General features: G+C 39.5%; 2 protein-coding genes across 2 annotated transcripts in view; both read right to left on the bottom strand.

Annotated features, from left to right (window-relative positions):
• Positions 1-1280: 1280 nt before the first annotated feature.
• Positions 1281-22349, bottom strand: part of OOSP3 (oocyte secreted protein family member 3) — a 37311-nt gene continuing 16242 nt past the window's right edge. The window contains 3 exon segments of the mRNA XM_068556144.1: positions 1281-1536; positions 16486-16665; positions 18926-19029. Coding sequence (XP_068412245.1) covers positions 1281-1536; positions 16486-16665; positions 18926-19029 — 540 coding nt within the window.
• The window catches only part of STX3 (syntaxin 3), a 142186-nt gene continuing 122217 nt past the window's right edge, over positions 2381-22349 (bottom strand). The window contains exon 11 of the mRNA XM_068554868.1: positions 2381-2417. The gene's annotated coding sequence lies outside the window, so the exon portion shown is untranslated. The remainder of the gene's footprint in view (positions 2418-22349) is intronic.

Raw genomic sequence — 22349 nt, 5'->3', positions numbered from 1 at the left:
TAATTTTCATGTTTCTAGTCATGGCCTTTTCTTTTTTGCTTAGAGAAGTCCCTTTAATATTTCTTATAAAGCTGGTTTGGTGATGCTGAACTCTTTTAGCTTTTGCTTGTCTGTAAATCTGAATGAGAGCCTTGCTGGGTAGAGTATTCTTGGTTGTACGCGTTTCCCTTTCATCGCTTTAACTATATCATGCCACTCCTTTCTGGCTTGCAGAGTTTCTGCTGAAAATTCAGCTGACAGCTTAGTGGGAGTTCCCTTGTATGTAACTCGTTGTTTTTCCCTTGCTGGTTTTAATATTCTCTTGTCTTTAATTTTTGCCATTTAATTACAATGTGTCTTGGTGTGGACCTCTTTGGATTAATCCTGTTTGGGACTCTCTGTGCTTTCTGGACTTGGGTGACTGTTTGCTTTGCCAGGTTAGGGAAGTTTTCAGCTATTATGTCTTCAAATATGTTCTCAGACCTTTTTCTCTTTCTCCTCCTTCTGGAACCCCTATAATGTGAATGTTAGTACATTTGATGTTGGCCCAGAGTTCTCTTAAACTGTCCTCACTTCTTTTCATTCTTTTTTCTGTTCAGCATCAGTGATTTCCACTACTGTCTTCCAGCTTGCTGATCTGTTCCTCTGTATCATTTAATCTACTGTTGATTCCTTCTAGTGTATTTTTCATTTCAGTTATTGTATTCTTCATCTGTTTGTGTCTTCTTTATATTTTATAACTCTTCATTAAAAACTTCTCATTCTCACTCTGTTCACCCAGTCTTCTCCGGAGTTCTCTGAGCATCTTTATGATCATTACCTTGAACTCTTTATCTGTTAGATTGCCTATCTATCTCCATTTCACTTAGTTCTTCTTTGGGGGTTTTATCTTGCTCCTTCATTTGGAACGTGTTCATCTATCTCCTCATTTTGCCTAATTTGCTGTTTTCATTTTTATGTATATGGTAGGTTGATTACATTTCCCAGCCTTGAAGAAGTGGCCCTTTTTCGGCGATGTCCTATGTGTCCCAGCAGTGCACTCCCCCCTAGTCATCAGAGCTATATCCTCTAGGGATTCCCCCCCACCATGCAGGCTGTGTGGGTCCTTCTGTTGTGGTAGGCTATGAGTGGTCTTGTAGGCATGGCTGGTCCCAGGTCTGAGTGGTTGCCAGGGCCTGCCTGGAGGCTGCCAGTTGCTGGTTGGCTGAGCTAGGTCATGAGAAGTCTGGCTATGAAAACCTGGGGGTCTCTGGGGTAGCTCTGGCTCACTGGTGGGCAGAGCCAGGTTCTGGGTTGGGTGGTTATGGGGCCAGGATTCCCAGATCTAGTCTCAGCCTGGTGATCTCCTGGTGGATGAGGCCAGTTCCTGACACAGCTGGCTGCAGGGTCCAAGGTGTCCTGAAGCTTGTGTCAGCCCACTGGTGAGTAGGGCTGAGATCCAGCAGGTCCCCAGACTGGTGCTGCCTACTGGTGGGCAGAGCTGTGTCCCAGACTCGCTGGCTGTAGGGCCCTGGGATATCCAGTCTAGTGCCTGCGTACTGGGCCAGGTCCTGGGCTCTGTGGTGGACAGAGCCATGTCCAGGGATAGCTGTGGGTTCAGGGGTCTTATGGCAGCCTGCCTACTAGTGGATGGGGCTGTGTCCCCACCCAGCTAGTTGCTTAGCCTGAGGCATTCCAGTATTGGTGCCTACAGGCTGGTGGGCAGGGCGGGGCAGTCGTGAGGCTAATAAGCTAGAGGGAAGATTACAAAATGGTCCTTGCCAGCACCCGTGTCCATGTGATAGAACAAGCTTCCAAAAATGGCTGCCACCAGTGTCGATGTCCCCAGGGTGAGCTCCAGTTGCCTCCTGCCTCTCTAGGAGCCTCTTCAAGATCAGCAGGTGAGTCTGACCCAGGCTCCTTTCAAATTACTGCTTACCCTGGGTCCCAGAATGTGTGAGATCTTGTGAAAGCCCTTTAAAAGTGGAGTCTTTATTTCCCACAGCCTCTGGGTCTCCTAAAATCAAGCCCCACTGGTCTTCAAACCCAAGTGTTCTGGGGGGCTTGTCCTCCCAGTGCAGGACCCCCAGGCTGGGGAGCCTGATGTGGGGGCTTAGACCCCTTGCTCCTTGGGGAGAACTCTGAAATTGTAATTATCCTTTTGTTTGTGGGTTGCCCATTCAGGGATATGGGTCTTGACTATACCACCTCCTCCCCGCCTTCTACCTGTTTTGTTTCCTACCCCCCTCCTACCTGTTTTGTTGTGGTTCCTTCTTTATATTTCTAGTTGTAGAGGATCTTTTCTGGTAGATTCCAGTCTTTCTCATCAATAGTTGCTCTGTAAATAGTTGTCATTTTTGGTGTGCCCATGAGAGGAGGTGAACTCAGGGTCTTCCTACCGTGCCATCCTGACTCAGCTCCTCAGGAGTGTAAATTTTCATTGAAGAGTAACAACTCCTCTGAAAGGAAAGGGAGAAAGAATCGATCAGGGGAAGTCATCAGACAAAGACTGAGACGTGACTGTATCTGTGCCAGTCCAACAAGGGATTCTAAAAGTTGCCCTTTAGAGGAGTCCCAGGTTGGGCAGCAATGGCTAGACCTTTGTTCCAGTCTTGCTCAGGCATGGACTGGAACGCCCAAGAGAAGAGTATGATCTCTGCTCAAAGGCTAAAGGAGCAATGGAGTTAACAGCTGGAGGCTGTTCTGGGATGGGCAATGCCTCTTTCCCTGAAAGGAAATATGAGCAGCACATCTGTGAATGCCACAAATAACAAATTGGTTCAACCCTAAGTACAGTCCATAAACAAAGATATCTAAATAGATCTAAAGGCATGTATTTCCTTTTTCTCCCATTTTATCCAAAAAGGAGTTTCTAAAAATTGCCTTTGATTTGGTACTCAAAGAAAAATTTAACAGGCTAAGCCAAAAGGGAGGGTAAAGAGATTGATTCTGCAAGATGGCTGAGGTAAGGAAACTTACAAGTAGCATTTCTTAATATTGTTCAATGGTCATGAAGCTTTATTGAAGTACCCTGTTTCTAAAGCATTTTGAGAACAGAAATTATATTTTTTAATTGTTTGTATTGGGACACTAACTGGGGTCATTTTAAATAAGAGTTTAACCCCTAAAACTTTGTTTAGAATTTTATAAACGAAACTAAGGTAAAATATCTTTCGATTCCAACATCAGTAGATATCTGGATCCTAAAAATAATATTATTAAGAGTACAAAATGGTGGTTTTGAGTGTGCAGATAACCCACAGTAAAGGGTAACTCAGAAGACTCCTAAAGTTAGGATTCAAAGTCTTCCTAAAAGAATTAAATGCCTGCATATCAATATGTATTTTGACGATTGAAACTGTCAAGTATCCCTAACCATCCATAACACCATGCATATAATCCTATAAATGAATCATTGCTGTCTGAAAGACAGAGTTTGAAAGATAGAACATTCTGTCTCAAGATCTATAGACAAACATTTACTCTGCTTTTCTTAGAAACAATGAACACAGGATCTGCGCTCTGTGTTTTTGTCTTTTCAGGAATCTGACTATGTATGTACCATTGGATCATTCCCCTGTGCATCAAATGATGGGCCCTCCCTTCCATGAGAGAGAAATCTGGCCATCCACTTGCACACTCTATGCAAGTTCCTGTGCATACTCAGGAACTCTATTCCTATAGCTGCTTAAGAACTGTGCATCAAAAATTAGTAGTATTCAGAAAGCTGTGATTCATTATGCTATAAGCCATCCCTCACTTTAAAAAATAACTTACTTCTAGTCAAAGAGGAAATTAAAAATATCTAGAGACAGGGACTTCCCTGGCGGTCTAGTGGTTAAGACTCCATGCTTCCACTGCAGGGGCACGGGTTCAATCCCTGGTTGGGGAACTAAGATCCTGCAAGCCACATGGCACAGCCAAAAAGAAAGAAACCTAGAGACAAATGAAAATGAAAACATGACAATCCAAAATCCATGGGAGGATGCAGCAAAGCAGTTCTATGAGGTAAGTTTATAGTGATACAATCTTACCTCAGGACACAAGAAAAATCTCAAATAAACAACCTAACATTAGACCTAAAGCAACTAGAGAAAGAAGAACAAACAAAACCCGAAGTTAGTAGAAGGAAAGAAATCACAAAGATCAGAACAGAAATAAATGAAAGGTACAATCTCCCAAGACTGAACTAGGAAGAAATAGAAAATATGAACAGACCAATTACAAGTACTGAAATTGAATCTGTGATTTAAAAACTCCCAACAAACAAAAGTCCAGGACCAGATGGCTTCATAGGCGAATTCCATCAAATATTTAGAGAAGAGTTAACATCTATCCTTCTAAAACTATTCCAAAAATTGCAGAGGAAGGAATACTTCTGAACTCATTCTATGAGGCCACCATCACCCTGATACCAAAACCAGACAAAGATACAACAAAAAAACCAAATTATAGGCCAATATCACTGATGGACACAGATGCAAAAATCCTCAACAAAGTACTAGCAAACTGAATCCAACAATACATTAAAAGGGTCATACACCATGAACAAGGGGGATTTATCCCAGGGATGCAAGGATTTTTTAATATCCACCAATTAATCAGTGTGATACACCACATTAACAAATTGAAGAATAAAAACCATACGATTACCTAAATAGATGCAGAAAAAGCTTTTGATAAAATTCAACATCCATTTATGATAAAAACTCTCCAGAAAGTGGGCATAGAGGAAACATACCTCAACATAATAAAGGCCATATATGACAAACCAACAGTTAACACCCCACTCAATGGTAAAAAGCTGAAAGCCTTTCCTCTAAGATCAGGAACAAGACAAGGATGTCCACTCTCACCACTTGTCTTGGAAGTCCTAGCCAAGACATGGAAGTAACCTAAATATCCATCGACAGATGAATGGATAAAGATGTGGTACATATATACAATGGAATATTACTCAGCCATAAAACAGAATGAAATAATGCCATTTGCAACAACAGGAATGGACCTAGAGAGTGTCATATTAAGTGAGATAAGCCAGACAGAGAAAGACAAATATCATATGATATCACTTATATGTGGAATCTAAGATACAAATGAACTTATATACAAAACAGAAATAGACCCACAGACATAGAAAACAAAGTAATGTTTACCAAAGGTGAAAGGGGGTGGGAATAGCAATAAATTAGGAGTTTGGGATTAACATACACACACTACTGTATATAAAATAGATCACCAACAAGGACCTACTGTATAGCACAGGGAACTGTACTCAATATTTTATAATAACCTATAAAGGAAAAGAATCTAATAAAAATTATATATATACATATCTATGTGTGTGTGTGTATAACTGAATCACTTTGCTCTACACCTAAAACTAACACAACATTGTAAATCAACTATACTTCAATTAGAAAAACAAAACTAAAGAGCTATACAATGTGGGACTCACTAGGAAGTCTTACATATCCAATAAAACTCAAAAGTCCGTGTTTGGTTCCTTGGAATGTACTGCAGGACAGTTAAAAAGTGTCTATCTGCAGAAACCTGATTGAACACAGAAATGTGAATGGAAGTTATTTCATACGTCATGAGAAGGCTTGCATATTTAAACTAAGAATTTGATAACATATGAGTGCTCTTTGAAATGACCTTCATGTCTGTTGACTCTCATTTACCTTTCAACCCACTGGGGAGAAAACTATCTTCATATTAAAGGGTCTAGGAAGTTCTATTCACTCAATGAAGCAGAAGTTATTGGATTCAGAAGATACATATGTAAGTTATACAGAGTTTTAAATAGAGCAAGAAAACAATGTTAGTTAACCAAAAAGGATTACTTTAGAACACTAATGTTACCACGTTTTTCAAACAATTTAGCTGGTAATAGATGTCCTCACCATCTGGGGACATTATTGCATGATTAAGGGTATTATTGTAGCTACTTATAACTTATATGAATGATTTGGGACACTGTCTAGTAATGTAAACATCTCATTATTATGATGAAAATGTATCAAGTCCAAAACACTCCTCTGCAAACACTAAGTGGTAATGATAGTACAGTTGTAGAAAAACACTTCCCAAGAATAAGTTTAGAATGGAAATTAGATATTATAAAATGCTGTGAAAAAGGACCCCCAAAAAGGTTAAGCTCAGAGATGCAAGATGAACACTGCTACAATACAGTTGGTCCTAAGTCAAACTATCGTTTGAATTTAGCATTTTGGGGTGACCTGGAAAAAGGCAATAGTAATACCAAAAGTCTTACTACAAGTATTTATTGTGCTTTAAATTTTTGACATTTCTCCATTTCTGTTCACCAACACATCCATCTTGTCTTATTTTGTGGGGATAAAAATAAGCCTTTAATTAGTTTTGAAATATGAGATCTGCAGCAAGATTGTTTCCTGCCCTCATCCCACCTACAGTGAGGCTATGGCCTAGAAATGCCTGGGGCACCACCTGGGGCCACTGAGAGCTTCCCACAGACATCTCCCCTTTCAGAACCAAGGTCGTGGCTGGCCCACTATTGTGGTTTTTCTTAGGATTGCAAGATGCCCTCAGCAATAACCATCAGGAAAGTTTGAAAGACAAGGGTTCTTACTCACAGGTCCTGGAGGGTACACAACATATCTAGGGCCACGTGATGAGGTCACAGGTAGAAAGGGAGCCTGGGCCTGGGGTTCTGCTTTTATTGGGGTCCAGGGTTGGGGACCTAGGTTTTTGCAGACACACCCTTTATTAATGAGTTTATAACATTAAGAGTAGGAATTAGAGGCCAAATGGTCAGTTATCTAAGTCAATGAGAGATGGGGCCTGACTCATCTGGTGATGTGTTTTTTTGAGATAGCCATCTTTGAAGTGGATGCATCGGCAATCAAAAGCTTAAGTCAGGCACTTGCATTATAATCCAAAAAACTGTCAGGAGTTTATACTACAAAGATATACCTTATATAATGTAGAGCTAGCCTATGTAAGCTAAGTGGGTGAAACAAAACCAAAAGAAGAGGGGCTTCCCTGGTGGCGCAGTGATTGAGAATCTGCCTGCCAATGCAGGGGACACGGGTTCGAGCCCTGGTCTGGGAAGATCCCACATGCCGCGGAGCAACTAGGCCCGTGAGCCACAACTACTGAGCCTGCACGTCTGGATCCTGTGCTCCGCAACAAGAGAGGCCGCGATAGTGAGAGGCCCGCGCACGGCGATGAACAGTGGCCCCCGCTTGCCGCAACTAGAGAAAGCCCTTGCACAGAAACGAAGACCCAACACAGCCAAAAATAAATAAATAAATAAATAATAAAAATTTTTAAAAAAACGAGTATTTCATGACACATGAAAACTATGTGAAATTCAAATTTCAGTGTCCATAAAAAAAAAGTGTTATTGAAACACAGACATGCTCATTCATTTGCATATTGTCTATTGCTACTTTTGAGCTACAATGACAGAATAGTTGCAATAGATATCATGGTTTACAAGGCATGGCTCACAAAACCTAAAATATTTGCTATCTGCCCCTTTCCAGGAAATGTTTGCCAACCCAGCTAGAGTGTCCTGTATAGAGGATACCCCAAGTACATAAATGAAAAGGGAAAACTCACTCTTCATCTCCTACTTTAGTAAATGCCCTCATTCTTAGTAGAAAACCTACTTTTCCCTCATTCTGCATTGTTTGAAAGCAAAATTAGTAGCATAGCACCTTATCACAAAGACAAATTCGGAACAAGTATTTGGACTCTATAAAAGCAAAAAGACAAAAGTGTGAGAAATGCATCCTACTCTTACCTGAATCTCAATCTCACAAGCCATGACAGGGTAAAAACAAAACAAAACAAAAAACAAAACAACCCACCTCAAATCAGTCTGCCAACTCATGGGTCACTGGACCGAAATATAATTCATTGCTTTATACACATTTTTTTGAGATTCAATCTCCTCTTCCATAACTAAGAAAAAGTAAAAGAAGTCACATTCTATCCCTGTTGAAATAGAAAAATATCATGTTGCCATTCTGATCCCCTTCCCCAAAAGTACTCAGGGAAACTCAGCACAGCCAGGTGACAAGAATTAAGAACTATTCCAGTAAAGATGAGTGATCCGCACCCATCGGCACACAATTCTCATTCTTCACACTCTTACTTCTTTTCATCCATTAAACCCTCCCCCTTCCACCAAAAAATTGTACCCTGGAAAAAAGAGTCCTTCCCCCTTTTCTGTATCCATGGCTGAAAATTCCGTACAGTGGATGCTCAGTACATGTTTGTTGAAGTGATGAAGCGGTACCCAAGATAGCCTAGCCTAACATCAGAACTGAGATTAACACCGGGGTTGTTGGCTTGGTTCAACCTGAGCCCTTGTTTGGCTCCCTCTCTGACTTGTCCAGGATTGTGTATCTATTTGCCTACTTGACATGGCCACTTGTCCAGAATTCATCTTTCTCTGCAAACTGTTCATCATTAAGCGGCATCATAATCCACCTGACTACCCAGGTCCCAAATCCTAGACATTATCTTTGATCCATTTCCTTTACTCCTTCACCCTCCATACCTAGTCCACCAACAACTCCTGGTCACTGTGCTTTTCAAAAAGATCCCAAGTCTGTCCACCTGTGTGGCCACATTGACTTCCTCTTTGTCCTTGGATGGTGCCATGCTCTCTTCCATATCAGGGCTTTTTTTTTTTTTTTTTTTTCATATCAGGGCTTTTGCATTTTGTGTTCCCTTAGCCTGGAATGCCCTTTCACTGAAGCACTGGTGGCTGGCATGCTCTCATCCTTTCTCAGCTTGGACATCACCCCCTTAGTAGGCCATCCCAGGGCATGCTGCTTCTAAGCCCTGCCCTTCCCTACTCAGTTTCCATTTTTACCCACCACTATCACTTTAAACCACTTGCTGCAATATGAAATTATCAATGATTTGTTTATGTGTTTATTGTCTATCTTCTATGCCAGAAAGTCAGCTCCATGAGTTCAGTGGCCTTGTGTTTCCTGCCAACTGCATATCTCCTGGGACCTAAAGCAGGGTCTGGCATTGAACAGGTGCTCAAACATTGTTCATTAATATGTGGGAAAGAGAAGAGTTTGACAAGAAAGGAAAAATCACCCTTGTGCTTCCCCGTGTTCAGAGAAGAGAAATAAAAGGCGTACAATATCACTTTGAAGAAAAGGAAAAAAAAAAAAGATTTTCTTGGTTAGTGAGTTGGTTCTTGAAGATGAAAATCTCTGCTGGAAGAAAAGACAGCCTCTCAAGCTAGACTGAAAATACCTCAAGGCTCAGACCTTTTCTTTATACTCTAGATCTTCATTCTCTGCCCCGCTCCCCTGCAGCATAGACTAGGACCCTCCCCTGCCCACTCCACGAATACACAGGCACACACACAGGTGATCCTGGAGAGACAGCAGTGAGCAGTCCCAAAGAGAGATCTCAGTTTCCTGCCCAGGAATTCAACCTGTGTAGCCTGGATGAAAACCAGGAATCCTAGCCACTAGACCACCAGGGGCTAGAGGCTAGAAGCCAAGTTCCCCTGGCTCTTACACCCATTGAAAGCAAGAGTGTTTCAAGGAGGCAAAAACTGTAAAAACAGGTACAAAGTTTATTATTAGAGACACAGCATAACATCTGGGAGAGCACACAGAGAAACTGTTTAAGTCAGAAGCAAGGCAGAAAGGATATGGGCGTCCTCTCTAATGAGGAGTGCAGTCCTTCCAGGTCTTTGTTTACATTTGGCCAATTATCTTGTTTCTTTTTCACACCTGACCTGTCCTAGGACTCTCCCCAACATACATGTGCAACTTTTTGCTAAGATGGATCCCACTGCAGAGGCCTATGGGTGCATGTCCACACTTATTATGGGGTGGCACCCCCTCCCCTTTTGTTCCCCAAGGAGCCTTCCTGTGTGTGTGCAGACAGGGAAGTTTTCCTTGACCTCAGGAGTGGTCATCTTATCTCTTTATTCCAGCAGAGCTCAGCTTCTGCCACTACCTTTGTCCTTGGAGTGTCTGCGTGAGAACAAAGCTTCAATTTTGCTCCACTTGACAAACACCCGCTGTCCAGCCCAGGGGCCCATCTATCTCCTACCTCACAGGGAAGAAAAACAAATACTGACTTCTCTGGGGACTTCACAACAAAACCAGACATCATGAGCTGCCTTCCCTGCAGATGGCACTGTTTCATAGGTTTAGAAGGAGCCATGAGGGCCTTTTGGAGAAGAAAAAAGTCAGGGTGAACTTCCATTCGCTCATTTAACAAATCTTTGAGCATCTGTTCCAGCTGTTTCCTTGAATCTAAGATTCTTCCAACTTTAGATACACCATTATTTTATGGACCACTAAAATTAAAGAAGCTACCAATTAATCTGACACATTTCGGTACTTAATCTTGGAATCATTCTATGCAAATTAAAAGAGCTCTGTGGACATTTTTAATCATATCACTCACATGCTACATACAAAAACAAATGTAAACAAAGTAGCTGGTGAAAGTAAATCCTAAAATATTTTCATCATGAGTCTGCGTCTTCCAAATCGCTTCCTGGCTCAGAATCATCAGTCCCTGTTTTCTCACATAATTATCACGCTTTGAGCCATCACAAGCATGGATAATGCAATATCTCTTAAAAGAATGCTCCACTCTTATCTCCAGAATTGCCTGTCCATGAGTGACCCCAATTTCTCAAGTTTTCATGCTGACCCTCTCTGATCTTACCAGGAGGTGTCAACAGAAAATTTCAGATCAAATTCTTCATGTGCAAGTGATCGCAGCTACAGCACACCTGTCCGCCAGCCAACTGGAATGTCATTGATTATAAAGCCTCTAAAATTCGGATGTCTTATTATATGAAAAAAAAATGTTCTTGTTAGAATGAGTGAAATATGTTATATGCCAGGTTCTGTTCTAGGCACTGGAGACACAGAAGTGGGAAAAGGAATCTCCTGGAGCTGATACTATAATGAAAGGATACAGAGAATATGAAATAAATAAGTAAAATATGTATCATATTAGATGGTGATAAACACTACAAAAGGTTTAGAGCTGTACATGGGATAAAATTTAAAATAATTTTCTCAGTCAAGGAAGGCCTCACTGTATAACTGAATCACTTTACTGTACACCAGAAACTAACACAACATTGTAAATCAACTATATGTCAACAAAAATTTATAAATAAATAAAACTTCACAGCACAAAAACAAAAGGCCTCACTGAGAAAGTAACATTTAAGCAGAGACCTGAAGTTGTCAGGTGAGCCAGCCATAGAAGAATAGGGGGCAGTGAGAATTCCAGGCAGATCATCAAGGTGCCAAGGTCCTAAGGCAGGAGCATGCCTGGCCTATTCAACGAATGATAAGGAGGTCAAACAGCTAAAACAGAGTGAGGGCAGACATAGAGAACAGATGTGTGGTTGCCAAGGGAGAGGGGAGCAGGGGAGGGTTGGACTGGGAGTTTGGGATTAGCAGATGCAAACCATTAAATACAGGATGGATAAACAACAAGGTCCTATTGCATAGCATAGGGAACTATATTCAATATACTGGAATAAGCCATAATGGAAAAGAATATGAAAAAGTATACATATGTATAACTGAATCACTTTGCTGTGCAGCAGAAACTAACACAACATTGTAAATACTTCAATAAAATAAATTTTAAAAAAATAAAGTAGAGTGAGGAGGATGGGGTAGCCTAATAGGAGCTGAGTGCTGGCACTCCCTAGCCCTCTTCCCTGGAATATAATAAAACCAGACTGCAGAGTGCTTCCTGGGCCATAATTAAGACTGGAGCTTTTACGGTGAGTCAGAATGGATGAATAGGCAGAGCACAGAGGTTTTTTAGGGCAATGAAATTATTCTGTGTAATACTTTAATGGTGGACGCATGTCCAAACCCATAAATGTACAAGAGTGAACATTAAAGTAAACTACAGACTTCGGGTGCGTATGATGAATCTACGTTGATGCATCAACTGCAACAGAGGTGCTACTCTGGTGCGGGATGTTGATAATGGGAGGCTGTGCCTGGGCGGGGGTGGGGGGGGCAGGGGTATATGGGAAATTCCTGTCCCTTCCTCTCAATTTTGCTGTGAACCTAAAACTGCTTTTAAAAAATTAAATATTTTTTAAAATATAAGAATACATATTATCCCTCTCTATTAGTAGTATTTAAAAAAACACCTTTACACATATTTTTTCCTCCCATTCTCTTATTTTTGTGCATGTGATAAGAACACTTAACCTAAGATCTATCCTCTTGGCAAAATTTTAAACGTACAGTATTGTAACCACAGGCACTATGGGTACAGTAGATCTCTAGGACTTATATAGCATTGGGATAACTGGATATCCACATGCAAGAGAATAAAATTGGACCCCTATGGTACACCATTCACAAAAATCAACTCAAAATGGATTAAAGACTTAAATATAAGACCTGAAACTGGAAAACTCCTAGAAGAAAACATAGAGAAAAATCTTCTTGACATTGGCCTTGGCAATGATTTCTTGGATATGACACTGAAAGCACAAGTAACAAAAGCAAAAATAGACAAATGGGATCACATCACACTAAAAAGCTTCTGCACAGCAAAGGAAACCATCAACAAAGTGAAAAGGCAACCTATGGAATGGGAGAAAATATTTGCAAACCACATATCTGATAAAGGGTTAATGTCCAAAATAGCATAAATAAATAAATAACCTGATTTTAAAATGGCCAAAGGACTTGAATAGATATTTCTCAAAAGAAGACATACAAATAACCAACACATATATGGAAAAGTGCTCAATATCACTAATCAGGGAAATGCAAAACCACAGTAAGATATCACCTCACATCCGTTAGAGTGGCTATTATCATAAATGAAATATAACAAGTGATGGCAAGAATGTGGAGAAAAAGGAACCCTTGTGCACTGTTGGGGGGAATGTAAATTGGTGCAGTCACTATGGAAAACAGTAGGAAGAGTCTTCAAAAAATTAAAATAGAACTGACATAGGATCCAGCAATCCCATTCTGGGTATATATCTAAAGGAAATGAAAACAGGATCTCAAAGAGATATCTGTCCTCTCATGTTCACTGAGGCACTATCCACAATAGCCAAGATATGGAAGCAACCTAAATGTCCATCAGTGGATGAATGGATAAAGAAAATATGATATTTACATATAATGTGATATTATTCATCTTTTAAAAATAAGGAAATCCTGTCATTTGCAACTACATGGATGAACCTGGAGTACATTATGCTAAGTGGAAGAAGCCAGACACAGAAGAACAAAAAATACATGACCCCACTTATATGAAGAATCTAAATAACCTAAGTAATTAAACTCATAGGAGAAAGTATAATGGTGGTTACCAGGGACTAAGGCAGAAAGGAGATGCCTTCGTCATCTAACAAAGAGATGTTGGTCAAAGGGCATAAAGTTTCCCATTGGCCTTTGTTATTGGGAGCAAATACTCCTGTCAAAGCCACCACGCTGAAGGCCCATCACTGGCAATCATTCAATTAAATCACCATCAACCCAATATTTCTCACCTATTTGGCAACAGCCCAGACCTAGTAAAAATCAAGGGACTAAGGAAAAGCAGCTCTCTTAATCACATAGAGGCCTTCATCTTGATAATGAAGACTGCCAGCAAGGACTGTTCAGGAAACAGAAGGTGAAGGTTTAGGAAGCCTCGCAAGATTTTAGGCCTGTGCCTGTGCTCAGGTGCAAAGAGTTATCCACCAAAGGAAAACTTTTACAGCACGATCACTCAGCCTCCTGAAAGGAACATTTTTATGACCACTCTGGTACTCAAAAGTGTATGTAGGTCTCATACAATTAAACAGCTCTTTTCCATGTTCGTGGACCTGGGGGATCTCTGAAATTCCTGAGAGTTTGTCCTACATAGGTCAAGTGACTTATAGGGGGCTTTGTGGGATCAATTTAGGGATGCCACAAAGCTTTGTCTTAACTGATGGGGTTCTTTGATTACGTACTCGAAGTCATTATTTCAGATTTAAGGTGAATCCTCCAAAAATATTTTGTTAAAATGCAATTATCTCCCTCTGGGGCACTGAGGGGGGCAGCTACAACAGACTTGAAGGCTTTTATCCACCTAGACAGGCAAGTTGAAGGGGATTCAAACCTAGAGGACCATCCTAGCCTGCTATGGAAATAAGCTTGGTGGAATCCCACCCTCCAAAGTGAATTCTTAATTAGCTTCAGATCAACTGAAAGTACTGTCAAATAAGAAATCCAAAACTCATTAGAAAAAAATATTATCAATTTACCTTGTTCCTAGAATCCAAGAATGAAAATTAACCTCATCCTATTGATCTTGGAGAAAGGTAAAGAAATATTCTTACTACAGCTGTTCCCAATAGGCCTGCAGTGTAGTCAAGCTTTGTATTCTGTCTCCTTGTTGACCCAATGGTGTTCATTTCCACCATGGCTACTAAACCTTTCTTAAAGGACTCAAGCTACCAACAGTAAAGGATTATTATGTTTCTACTGAATTGAAAATATGACGTGTCCACAATTCAGAAAACTGCTAAACAGTAGAACACTACTGTCTGCATCTGCCAATATTAATAACATCTGTGGAAGATTAGAGTATAAAAGACACCATTCAGATCTGGCTTTGCTTCTTGCTAGCAAAGTGAACATGGTGATTCCACCTCTTAGGCTTTGTTCTCTGATTTGGAAAGTGAACTTGATAAAGAACACCTTGTAAAAGTGCAGACATACAAGCCAATGTTATTCGGGCTCTATATTCAAGGTGTAATTTATAAGAAAAAGAAAAGAACTTTCCAAACAACTGGAAAATTAAAGGATATAACATTTATATGCCCACCACTCAGCTGTAACAGATTTTAACATTTTTGTGTTTGTTTCAGATATATTTTAGAAATAAAACATTACAATGGAGATCCCCCCCACCATGTGCCCCTACTTAACGTAATTCTCCTTCCCTCTCCTGAGATAGTAACCATCATTCCCATGCATGGTTTTACACTTTTACTAAATGCGTATATATAGATAGCGTTCGTTTTACAAATATAGCGCATTTGCATATTTTTTAAAGCTTTACAAGTGAGGTCATGCTAAAAATATTCTGCAACTCATCTCTAATAGTATTAAACTGACAGACCTATGGCTTATTCATTGTATCTGCTCCATAGGACTTAAAGTTTGAACATAGGTTGTTCTCAAAGTTTTCCATAAATTCATTCATTTAGTCATTAAAACAGTCCTAGGAGGTAGATATTATTTTCCTCCAATTATACAGATGATCAAGTGATACATGGAGGAATTAAATAACCTGCCCTGAGCCACACAGCTAGTAAGTGGCATGTAATCTGCATAGGATCAGACTCTGAGATAAGGGTTCAAAGCTCAAGATTGGTTCAAGAGGAGCACAGTAATACAATAGCTAATATTGAGGAGGGTTCCTGGTGGGAAGTTGTGCTTAATTAAGTGACAGGTGGAACCACTCACTCACCTTTCTGAAAGTCCTTTATCAACTCTATCTTTTCCAACTTCATCTTCACTCACCATAAGAAGTCAAACTAAAAGAATTTGAATGTGTTACCAGACAAACGACCAGTACCTCTGTGAGTGGTTTATTGAATGCTACTAACAGCTGTGTGGGTGACAATGACCCTTCCACACCAACCTCCCAGCTTAGGCCCTATTTTGAGGTTATTATTCAGACATCAAGAAGTATAGCCACAAAGACACAGCATGTTTTATTTGTAAAATCATCTCTCCATAAAGATTATATATTTATATATATCTTATCATAAGAGAATATGCAACGGCTATATTGCCACTTGTTTATAAGAAACACTTTTTAAAAACATATAAAGCATTAGGCACTACCTGAACCCTAACTTCTAGATGACCTCTCAGGACGTGGTAGAGAAAAGTTCCAAAATCTACAGTGATTGGTTTTAAAATTAAAGAATGCTATCGTAACAGTTATCAAGATTGCCACAGAATAATCTAGAACAGAGCCACATTTGCACTCTCATGAACTAAAGAATGAGGCATTTTAAGTGGAAGTGACGGATGGGATGGCTTTACCAGCGGAATAAAAAGACAGGGAGTTAATAAACAGCTGCAGTGTAGTTGCTGACACACTCGGTACAGAAGATACATTGACTAACACTCTGACCACTGAATATTGAGCATCTACTCTGTGCCAGTCATCAGAGGGAATGGTTGAGGAGATTGAGACCCTTGACAATTTTTATCCCAGTAAAAGCTATTTAAAGTAAATGGTTTGCTTATCAGATTATGTTTAAACCAGACTGGAGATTTAATGAATCTGATGTGATAACTGGGGTGAGGGAAGATTTATCAATAAGACCAGAACATATATAAACACAAGTAAATAGCATTTTTTTCCAAACATGATTGTAATTAATGTAAGACATCACGTAGACACCATTTAAAACAAAAACCAGAAAACAAAAACAAAAACACTAATTAGCAGAGCTTTGGGCTTTTTCTCTCCTTATATCAAGCCCAGCACCTGCTGCCTATTCTAAGGATCCTCACCGAGGAATGTTGGAAGTATGGAATCCAAGGCAATGCAAACGGGCAAGGGTTGGTTAAGTTCCAGGAAGAGCAAGAACTGGCAGAGGGAATATCATTTTTGAACTTTGTAAGATTGTTGTTGATAGTGCTTGGAGTGGTATCCAAAAATGATCAGCTACAAGTTTTAAAGAAGAGAAAATCTGCATGTCAGGTTAAATTTAAAAATAAACCATTGGTGGGGCTTCCCTGGTGGCGCAGTGGTTGAGAATCTGCCTGCCAATGCAGGGAACAAGGGTTCAAGCCCTGGTCTGGGAGGATCCCACATGCCGCGGAGCAACTGGGCCCGTGAGCCACAACTACTGAGCCTGCGCGTCTGGAGCCTGTGCTCCGCAACAGGAGAGGCCGCGATAGTGAGAGGCCCGCGCACTGCAATGAAGAGTGGCCCCCGCTTGCTGCAACTAGAGAAAGCCCTCGCACAGAAACGAAGACCCAAAACACAGCCAAAAATAAATAAATTAATTTAAATAAATAAATAAATAAATAAATAAACCATTGAGTCTCATTTTGGCTGGACTCATTGCTGTCCACCCTACTTTAACAGTCATCCGTTCAAGGCCACCACCACGCTGCCCCTACTTGATTTTTTTTAAATTTTAGTGACGTGTAGTTGACTTACAATATTATATTAGTTTCAGGTGTACAATCTATTAAAAACTGCATATTTTTCTAGATTATACTCCATAAAAAGTTGTTATAAAATATTGACTATTTCCCTCTGCTGCACATTACATCCTCGTAAATTATATTATACCTTGTAGTTTGTACCTCTTAATCCCCTTCACCTATGTTGCCCCTCCTCCCACTCCCTCCCCTTTGGTAACCACTAGTTTTTTCTCTGTCTTCGTGAGTCTGTTTTATGTTTGTCTTATTTTGCAGAGTCCACCCATCAGCAGATGAATGGACAAAGAAGATGTGGTATATATATACAATGGAATATAAGCCATAAAAAAGAATGAAATTTTGACATTTGTGACAATGTTGATTTTGGGGGAGGGGGAGTGGGAATAACACTAATTCTTAATAACATTAAGAATTCCCCCTCCGCCTCCCAATGACCCACTATTGAAGAATCTATTCCCCAATATAGAGAATGTTAGCTCTGATAGCCTTATGAAGAAGTTATCCAAAGACAGCTCTCACTAGCATAAAGTAAGAGTCCCAGATCTTTTAAATTTTCCACTCATAAAATACTAGAACAGTAAAAGGGTTATTTCATTGATCCTTAAAATATAAAAAAAAAAGTTTAGGACGTTTTTCCAAAAGCCATAGGGTCATGGTATCTATATTAAACAAGCACCCGAATTCCCATTTAGAAAAAAACCTTTTTCAATCCAATTATGTGCATTTGGGTGTACAGGATTTACCTAAGTTACCAAAACTGGAAAACATTAGGTCTTGTATAGAATAAAGAATTATAAACTGAAGTCAGGATTTAATTTCTTCTAAATGTTTGGCCTTAAAGAGTGGACAATGAGTGCTTTGTCTACCATTTCTATTTTTCCAAGCATCTCCAGATCTTTAGAGGCAGCTATATGAGACGGTGTGTTTAGGTCCTGACTTGCCATCTCCTAACTACATGATCTTGAGCGTGTCAACCTTTGAGCTGTATTAACCCATTTTACTGTCTTTGTAGTGTTCCCCCAAAGCAGAATCTGACAAAGAGATTTATATACAGGAGATTTATCATAGAAGTGCTCCCAATAAAGCAAAGAGGGAAACAGACAAGGAAGATAAAGATAACAAAAGTGTGCTATTTCAGTCAAAGTCCTAGCCTCAGCAGAACCTGCAAGAAAGCTTTCAAGTCAAATCCTGCCTCACAGTTTGTCCTTGAATCAGGCAACAGAGCCAGGCTTTCGATCATAGGGGCAGAGGAAATTTTGTAAACTCCCAGGCCCAGTTGGGGTCAGTAAAGGCCAAACTGCACAGAATCAAGGGGTGGGGCACACAGAAATGGTGACGACAATCCAAGGGGCTCTGGGCAGAGCATCTCCAATGAGTAAATGACATGGATAAGTATTTCCCTGGACTGAGGAACTGTGCCCACCAATCATTCCAGGACTTAAACTGCACTGAGCTTCACTCCCTAAACATTTTTTTTTTGACCTCTAAATCTGGATTATTATTATTTTTTAACATCTTTATTGGAGTATAATTGCTTTACAGTGGTGTGTTAGTTTCTGCTTCATAACAAAGTGAATCAGCTATACATACACATATATCCCCATATCTCCTCCCTCTTGCATCTCCCTCCCACCCTCCCTACGCCACCCCTCTAGGTGGTCACAAAGCACTGAGCTGATCTCCCTGTGCTATAAACATTTTACTTTTAACAAGTAGTTCATAGAAAGTAAAATGAGAACCAGCTGGCCCGTGACACTCCCCTGAAAACAATACACCTTAAAGGAATTTTTCCAGTGACTCCTTTGTGCATTATGTTACAATAGAGAACTGAATAAAAAATCACTCTCCTGGAGAAAACCTAATGGGACAAAAAAGACTTTTTTAATTGAAGTATACCATCTCACACAGGAGTTTTAATGAAATTTGAACAAGAAACAGATCAATTCAAGATGTAAGATCTTTACACTAAAGTCTCTTCCCATGGATTCTGAAGAGACTGTTTCCACAAGACCACTAAGAAAATGCCAGCTCAGGCTCTGGACCATCGGTGCCACCAGTTAGCGTTTCTGGAGACTGAAATTGTGAAATTGAAATGATGAATGGCCAGGCTAGAAACAAAGGCTACAGCTTCTACTTAATAATTTTACTCTGGAGATTTGGCTTTCAAACATTACCACAGTGCTAGAAAGATTACAGAGAAGCACTTTTATTTAAAGCCATAATTGGAGTTTTGTGTCTTCTGACTACGTGCTTATTGGGGAGACATTCAAAAACACTGTGTTATGGCAAAATAAAAATTTCCATAATCCTAACACAGGGACAACCTCTGTAAACACATTTAGGTGTATACTTTTGCTATTACTCATTTTTAAATTGTCATACTGGATTACCATTTTTCAACCTGTTAATTTATACAATAAATATTCTCATGTAAATAAAATATTTCCAAGGACATTTAATAGACATATAACATTCAGTAACATGTGTTGCTATTAAATGTGTTATTTCAGTCAAAATTCTATCAATTGTATATAAAGTATGGAAAATGGATACCATGTGCTCCTTATTTCTCTTATTAATTAAAAATGTATTCAATAGTAAGTTCCAGTATAGCAGAATAAAGATCACCAAAAATTCACTTCTCCAAAAGGGAACCCTCCCTACACTGTTGGTGGGAATGTAAATTGGTGCAGCCACTATGGAGAACAGTATGGAGGGTCCTTTAAAAACTAAAAATAGAGTTACCATATCATCCAGGATTCCCACTCCTAGGCTTATGTCCAGAGAAAACTCTAATTCAAAAAGATACATGCACCCCAATGTTCATAGCAGTACTGTTTACAGTAACCAAGACGTGGAAGCAACCTAAATGTCCATCAACAGATGAATGGATAAAGAAGATGGGGTATATACACACAATAGAATATTACTCAGCCATAAAAAAGAATGAAACATTGCCATTTACAGCAACATGGATAGACCTAGGGATTATCATACTAAGTGAAGTAAGTCAGACAGAGAAAGACAAATATCATACGATATCACTTAACATGTGGAGTTTACAAAATGATACAGATGAACTTATTTACAAAACATAAATAGACCCACAGACATACAAAACAAACTTATGGTTGCCAGAGGGGGAAAAGGTGGGGTAATGGATAAATTAGGAGTTTGGGATTAGCAGACCCAAACTACTATATGCAAAATGGATAAACAACAAGGTCCAGCTGTATAGTACAGGGAACTAGATTCAATATCTTGTAATAACTACAATAGAAAAGAATCTGAAAAGAATATATATATATATATATATATAAAACAGAATCACTTTGCTGTACATCAGAAACTAACAACATTGTAAATCAACTATATTTCAATTAAAATCAAAAAACAAAAACAAAAATTCACTTTTCTAAAAAATAAAAGACAAAAAAAAACTGGCAGAAACTGTCAAATTTAACTTTCTCACAATTCTAGAAATTAACCTAAGGCTTGCAACCATCCAAGGAGCATGTATTCAAGACTAACGGTGGAATCTCAGTAAGAACAATGAGCTTTGTGACATTCTAACTTGTTCTATGCCAATTCCTATCTCCCCAGCTCCATAGTAGCCATGAAAACCAACAGCCTAGGGCTTCCCTGGTGGTGCAGTAGTTGAGAATCTGCCTGCCAATGCAGGGAACATGGCTTCGAGCCCTGGTCTGGGAAGATCCCACATGCCGCGGAGCAACTGGGCCCGTGAGCCACAATTGCTGAGCCTGCGCGTCTGGAGCCTGTGCTCCGCAACAAGAGAGGCCACAATACTGAGAGGCCCACGCACCGCGATGAAGAGTGGCCCCCGCTTGCCACAACTAGAGAAAGCCCTCACAGAAACGAAGACCCAACACAGCCATAAATAAATAAATAAATAAAAATTAAAGAAAAAAAAAAACCCAACAGCCTAGCAGAACCCAAAGAACACAGAACAGTCTGGGGCTCCCTAAAATCCCATCCCCAGAGAATTGTCATTATTTGAGCTCTCTGGAAGGTTTCCTGAAATCCTGGTCTTAATTTGACTTAACTCAAAATATGCTCAATTTGAATAGACCTAGATCAAGTAAGCAGATTGAATTAATAATTAAACACTACCCACAAAGAAAAATCCAAGCCTACATGGCTTCACTGGTGAATTCTACCAAACATTTAAAGAATTAATACCAATGCTTCACAAACTCTCCCAAGAAATAGAAGAGGACAAAACTGCTCAACTCATTCTATGAAGCCAGTATTACCCTGATACCAAAACCAGACATCACAAAAAGAACTACAGAGCAATATACCGTATGAATGTAGATATGAAATTCCTTAATAAGATACTAGAAAAGTGACACATAGACAAATGGAAAACAATAGGGAGAGCCCAGAAGTAAACCATTACATATATAGTCAATTAATTTATGACAAGCCAAGAATACACATTAGGGAAAGTACAGTCTCTTCAATAAATAGTGTTGGGAAAACTGGAAAGCCATATGCAAAAAATGAACCTGGACCACTATCTTACACCATATATAAAAATTAACCCAAAATGGATCAAAGACTTGAATGTAAGATCTGAAACCATAAAACTTCTAGAAGAAAACATAGGCAATATGTTTCTTGACACTGGTCTTGGCAATGTTTTTTTTGTTTTGTTTTGTTTTGTTTTGGATCTGACTCCCAAAGCAAAGGCAACAAAAATAAAAGTAAGAATAAACAAGTGAACTACATCAAACTAAAAAACTTCTGCACAGCAAAGGAAGTCATCAATAAAATTAAAAGGCAACTTACTGAATGGGAGAAAGTATTTGTAAATCATATATCTGGTTAGGGGTTAATATCCAAAATATGTAAAGAACTCATATAATTCAATAAAAAAAATCCAATTTTTAAAAACAGGCAGAAGATCTGAATAGACATTTTTCCAAAGACAACATGCAGATGGCCACCAAGTACATGAAAAAATGCTTAATCATCAGGGAAATGCAAATCAAAACCACAATGAGATATCATCTCACACCTGTTAAAATGGCTATTATCAAAAAGGCAAGAAATAACAAGTGTCAGTGAGGACGTGAAGAAAAGGGAACAATTGTGCACTGTTGGTGAGAATGTAAATTGGTGCAACCACTATGGAAATCAGTGTGGAAGTTCCTC

This window comes from Eschrichtius robustus, chromosome 11 (assembly GCF_028021215.1).
Source record: "Eschrichtius robustus isolate mEscRob2 chromosome 11, mEscRob2.pri, whole genome shotgun sequence".
Classification (NCBI taxonomy): Eukaryota; Metazoa; Chordata; class Mammalia; order Artiodactyla; family Eschrichtiidae; genus Eschrichtius; species Eschrichtius robustus.
This window is presented reverse-complemented; position numbering and strand designations above follow the sequence as displayed.